The following is a 6,446-nucleotide window of genomic DNA, read 5'->3' on the forward strand; positions in this document are numbered from 1 at the left end:
TTTTACTTACTTCCTTACTTCTCAACAAGACATGTTTTTCTCCTGCAATTTTGGGGTTGTTTATTATTTAAGTAAATTTTTAACATCGCCCAAAACTCTCCACCTAGAACATACCATAATATCACCTAAGTAACTCACTTTTAGAAAAACCTGCATATACTGTATTACTGCACGTTTCCTGTAAATTGCTATATATATATATATATATATATATATATATATATATATATACTATTACACATTGTTTAAAAAGTGTTTTCCCTCTTAAGACAAAGAGGAGTATAAAAATGACCACACAGTTCAGGAGTCTATTTTCCTACGTCTATTTTTAGTAGCCAGGCCTTTATCATAACCCAGAGCAAGCAGTACTTGCTGTGCCCTTCAGATAAAGTCTGTTTCCCATGCCCTCTGTTGGATAAACCAGCTTTTCTCAAGTTTTAAAACCATATGCTTGTCCTATAAAACCCCCAACTCTCTTGCGCAGACTGTGAGAAGCAGGCATTGTGCTGGCTTTTGGGTAGAGGCACAGGGTCGTGACGTCAGCATAGGTTCCTGCAATGATTCATCATCTGTAACGTGATCCTTGTCGGTTGCATTTCATATAAATAATGGAAAGTCACTCTCCATGGAGATGTTATGCACACACAACACCTTTTTCATCATCCCAATTATAAGTCACACCTGTTCTTCTGCGCTGTAATCCTATTAGGGAAAGGCAGGTTCTGGCAGTGTTAAGCTTCAATGTATGTATCTGTGGTTGGGACATACTCTCCCACATTCTTATGCACAAATGAATAGTTGCTTTATTACAATAGCAAAACCAGCCATCCAAATCACAAATATATCTTTGGTTGTAAGATTACTATATATAGCAAAAGTTATGCAGGCACTGTCTGGTGGAATATTGTTAATCAAAGTGTATAAATGAGTGCCGATGTGTTTATTTATATGTATAATTATATCATGTTGCAATCTGCAACTTCCCAAGAAAAGGCCTTTTACACTTATTACATCTTACTAATGCCCTCTTAAGGAAAACTTCACACTAAGGCCCCATTAACTTCTCGTTTTTCTTCTGTTTTTAACGTATATACGCCAGGAAAAGCTCCCGATATATGTTAAATGTAGCCTATCAGTGGCACTCATCACCCATAGGCTAAAATGGTATCTGTTTAACGGGTACGTCCTGATCTCTCATGACCCTTTTCATTATATATCTGTTAAACAGATACCATTATAGCCTGTGGGTGGCAGATGCCACCGTTAGGCATCCCTCACTCATAGAGTATTATGGTTTCCGTTTAATGTACACGTCATGAAAAGCTATGGAAGAGCCCATAACGTAAACGTAAAATGGATGCCTATGACGTATCCCATATAGGGGTATACGTCACCCATAGGATCCCATGTTTGGAAAAAAAACAACCAAAAACTTATACCGCGGAGTAGACTTTTTTTGCGGGATGGAATAGCATAGTCTACTACAATATTCTATACTTAAAAAAAAAATGTATACCAGTCTGATGAAGGCCATAAAGAGCCTGTTTTGGACACTGTCAGGCTAATAGAGTCCTATGGACACGTCTAACATGTATGTCGGAAACTTTCCAAGCATACATTGTAGACGTAGGGAAAAAACTAGATGTGAACAGAGCCTAACTCCCTAAACAACCCATGTGAAACCAGCATAATACATTTGTTTTTTGCCACAAAAGCTTTTTTTTTTTTTTTTTTTTTTTTAAGAAGAAGCAGTTTTAGGAGTTGTTCCTAGAACTGCTTCTATGGAAAATTGTGATTGCACCCTATAAGAAGTCCCAATCACAAAAAAAACTAAACACACAACAAGCATGATCTTGAGCTATCGCTGAAATAGCTCACTAAATGCACCCAAGTGCTGATAAGGGGGCTATAAAAAAAAAATAACAACACATATGCACCCCCTTTCTGTCAACCTTTAAAATGTTTGTGGCCCAAAGTCACTTTGATCCTGATTGTCATGATTTTTAGCTATTTATTTAAACCGTAGTATAAAAATGTTATGCAAACAAGTAAAACAATCGCAGTAAAAGTGGTGTGAAGTGTGGCCAGTGATAGCCAGACCCCATTACTGCAATATGTTTAAAAGACACTGGTATGGCTGCCGTCTATAAAAGGGTTGCTCTAACTGGACAATACTTATTCGTATGCCCTAGTTGGGCATAAGGATGTCATAGAGAGAAGTCCACTCTTTGGGACACCTTTAATAATTTGGAGCCACTAGAAAGAATGTCTTCCACCCCATAGTACTCGGTGTGACCAGGGGATCCTGCATTACAGGTGTGTGGCCACCCACAGCTTTTATAGCAGTTGGGTATTATAGGAGTCCAACCTGTGGTGATCAACTAATAGCCAGGACGGCTATTCTTTGAAGGCGTTGTCCACTTGGGACAGACCAAGTGGAGAATCCAATTCTGCATTGGTCTTCTAATTGTTATTCTGTTTTCTCATGACAGAAATTAAGAGAGAAGCAAAAATCTATTCGAGAAAGCCATGGACCCAACATGAAACAAGTAAAGATGTGGAAAGATTTTGAACAACTCATGGAATGCAAGAAAATCTGTTTTCTGAAACAGCAGAACCAAGTGCCAACTGAGCGCATTATTCAAGAAGGAGGGGAAGACCGACTCATCTTATAAACACATTGTAAATTAACTATATCTATATTACTGACTTGAAATGTGTGTGAACTACATAAATATTAGTGACAGGTGACATGAGTATGAGCTCTAAGGCAGCGGGAGAAATGCTAGCTTCTTTTCATGTCAAGCAATAATACGTGTCAAACAATAAGATTCATAATCCAAGAAGATGCATGCCAATACAGAAAAGAGTCCTTTATGTATTCTGTCCTACTGTCAGTAATGGCTACACACTTCTGTGTAAGTTGTATTTCAAGTTAGATTTTCAGTGTGTTTGCCTGCCAGCATGATAAATTTTTCTTAACCTTATTACATATCTTGTTGTAATTCAGTAAAGTATGGCAGTTGTATTTATTTTAAAGAGAAATTCCAGTGAAAATAAATATTCTATGTCTACTATTAATTGAATATTCGTGTATTTGGCGTTTCTTCTAACATGTTTCTGACTATTGTTTTTACCACAATCCAAGTTAGGAATTAGATGACGACAACCAGCATTGTCCCTCAGCTGGGCTTTCTGTTCCTTACATATGTGAATGTGCAGAGAAATGTAGACGGCTATAACAGTGCACAATGCAAATTGTATTTTATTTACACAACTACTAATATCATGGCTTTCTGAGGTATCATGGCAGATGTTGCTTGTGGGCACTTCTTCGAGGTTCCCATCAGCACTTTCTTTGAGAAGAGTCAACGATGATTTCTTATGAACAATACAGCACTGAACCAGTGTGGACATTTGGTTAAAGTGCAGGTATGGAGCTCCCATACGGATTTGAAATGAGTGTTTCTGAGTATTTTTCGCAGTTACTGTGTACAGTCCTTCTCATTCAGCCAATTGTGGTCCAGCTTTTTCCTGCCTTCAGTTTATTACACAAGAAGAAGTTACTTCTTGTCAGGCATATTAGCTGATCATTTGTGCGTATACAAAAATATCATTGGCGGCGGTATAGGTAAACAATACATTTGCCTGCCTAGCTCACAGCTTTTGCGAGAGATGTCATGTACGCTTCCTGTACGGGAGAGCAAACTCCTCAATGATCGTTCAGATAATTTGATGGAATAGACCTTTTCCATCAGAACAATTTTTCAAACTGTTCATCATTTGTCGCTAGTTTGGTAAATTGTTCATGTAACTAGTCCTTTGGTGTTTGTTTTCCAATTGTAACTACCATAACAAGAAATGACTATGCCTTATAGATTTACATTGCCTGGTAGTGGTCTGCAATGTGTGGCCTTCTATATGTTGTGAAACTATAAGTTTCAGCATGCCATGGAAACTGCAGACTGTGGTAGCATGCTCGGACTGCAGACCACAGGCTATGGCAAATTTATAATATACAAGGCACATAAATAATGCATATGAGCAACATTGACAGCTCCCCAGTAATCTATCTGGCAGCTAGGCAAGTTGAACAATGTATCCCAGTGATGATATAATTGAGAATGGAAGTACAGTGCCTTGTGGAAGTATTCACCCCCTTGGTGATTTCCTGTTTTGTTGTATTACAGCCGTGAATTAAAATGGATCTTTTTTGGAGGGAGGGGGGGGGGGCGGATTTACACAACATGCCTACCATTTACTTTGTCACAAACAATAATTAAGACAAAAAACTGAGAACTTTAATGTGCATAAATAGTCACCCCTGAAATGTAATACTTTGTGGAGCCACTTTTGCTGCATTTACAGTTGGCAGTCTCCTGGGGTATGTCTCTATTCGCTTACCACATGTAGACACTGGGATTTTTGCCCATTCTTCCTGGCAAGGCTGCACCAACTCCTTCAAGTTAGATGGTTGTGTTGGTGTACAGTGTCCTCAAGTCATGCCACAGATTCTCATTTGGGTTGAGGTCTGGGCTTTGACTAGGCCATTCCAAGACATTCACATGTTTCAGTATATTTAGGGTCATTGTCCTGCTGGAAGTTGAACCTCTGTCCCAGTCTCAAATTTCTGGCAAACTGAAACAGGTTTTCCTCAAGAATTGCCCTGTGTTTACTGCCATCTCTCTTTCCTTCAATCCTGACCAGTTTTTCAGTCCCTGCCGATGAAAAGTATCCCAACAACATGATGCTGCCACAAACCAAACACAAAGTTGGTCAGCACATCCTAAAAAAATTACATAAATGTGCAGGTGCACGTACGTTGTGTGACTTCAAACAATACAAAAACACTATTGCAACAGTACTCTGTGAGCGCCAAGACTACCAAATGCATTGTACAGATTCTAAATTACATTGCTGCTACGATCACTATACTTACAAATGGGAGGTACTTAGTGCACATTTTGATCAAATTGTGAGGGCCCCCTTGCCACAACAAGGCAACTGCTTTTAAGTGGGTCCCTAAACTAAACCGACACCTTTCTCCGGGGCCTAAGCCTGCAGAATGAACATTTTGTTATAATGAATTTAATGGTGTTCTATGAAATGTTACAAGTTTGGGATAGTTTTATTATACCCAACTTTGATCTAGACTTTGTCTCTGACCTGTTGGAGATCTCCTTGGTCTTCATGTAGATTAGTGGTGTTGTAGACTCCGGGGCCTTTCAGAACAGGTGTGATCATGTGACACTTTGATTGTACACAGGGGGATCTTATTTCACTAATTATGTGACTTCTGAAGGTAATTGGTTTGGCCAGACCTTATTTAGGAGTTTTATAGATGGCAAAGAGGCTGATTTTAAACAAGGTATTTTTTTATTTCATTCCACTGCACTGTAACAATTTGGAATATTTTCTCAGGTTCATCAGATAAAATCACATTTAAAATCCATTTTAATTCTAGGTTGTGATGCAACAAAACAGAAAGAACATCAAGGGTCTGAATACTTTCGCAAAGCATTGTAATTGTTTTCTGGCCATTTAAGCTCTAAATTTCACAGGAGTCAATGTAGTGTACAGCTTATGTGTTACTTTTTATTAAAGCTCTAAAACGTAAGAAGAGGGATTTGAAAAAGAATGCGACAGCCATTGCTTCCTTGATGTATTGCGAGTAGCAGGTTGGTGGCACGTTCAGAATTCTGTTGGTCTGGTCTTTTACCTTGAACAGGAAAACGTATCTCTTGCCAAGAGGAGCTGGCTCAGAGGATTAGCTACTATTCTAGTTGTCCCCCATCTATCTGTGATAAAATAATATTCAAATGTTTGTGAATACATTATATTCAAGCAGAGTTTAAAATAATCAAATAATATCTTAGAATTGCATCCTAAATGTTTGCCAATGTACGTGTAAGTAGCTGATATTTGATTCACATGAGCACTTCAGAACAATTTGCTGTGATCTTTAGAAGGCTGTGAGATTTCGCCTTGTTCTGGTAGCAAAGCTCCACTTATTCCACACAGTCTAAATTTAGATCTAGCACTACTTTGGTTATACGTTTAAGTGTCCTTTGATTGGTGTTTATTTGTCAAAGCCTCGGTCAAATTTCTTGTTAAATAAACACCATTTCTTTGTAGACGTCTGTATGTGACATTATATTGTAACGCAGAAATATATTTATATTTTAGAGGTTGACGTTATGGGCCACCTGTGAGAAGACCGACTGTATCTCTGATCCCATGTCAACACTTCTGCTTTTGTAGTTTTGCATGCCAGTGTTATCATAGTGACAATGGCCCCAAAGCAACTAATCACAATCTGGATTAAATTTTTATAATACATTTATAAAAATTAAAGAAAGGACATCATTGGTTGCTGTGAGCCTCAGTGTATACAATTACACTGAACTGTCAGAACTGCAGACCAGAAAATGTCATGGGGTCACAGA

General features: G+C 38.3%; 1 protein-coding gene across 3 annotated transcripts in view; it reads left to right on the forward strand.

The window, feature by feature from the left end:
• Positions 1-3,086, forward strand: part of IFT81 (intraflagellar transport 81) — a 156,973-nt gene extending 153,887 nt beyond the window's left edge. For all 3 annotated transcript variants that reach the window (XM_075834517.1, XM_075834508.1, XM_075834520.1), the window contains one exon: positions 2,493-3,086. In XM_075834517.1, the coding sequence (XP_075690632.1) occupies positions 2,493-2,675 (183 nt within the window). In that variant the 3' untranslated portion in view covers positions 2,676-3,086. The remainder of the gene's footprint in view (positions 1-2,492) is intronic.
• Positions 3,087-6,446: the final 3,360 nt, after the last annotated feature.

The sequence above is a fragment of the Rhinoderma darwinii genome, chromosome 1 (genome assembly GCF_050947455.1).
Source record: "Rhinoderma darwinii isolate aRhiDar2 chromosome 1, aRhiDar2.hap1, whole genome shotgun sequence".
Classification (NCBI taxonomy): Eukaryota; Metazoa; Chordata; class Amphibia; order Anura; family Rhinodermatidae; genus Rhinoderma; species Rhinoderma darwinii.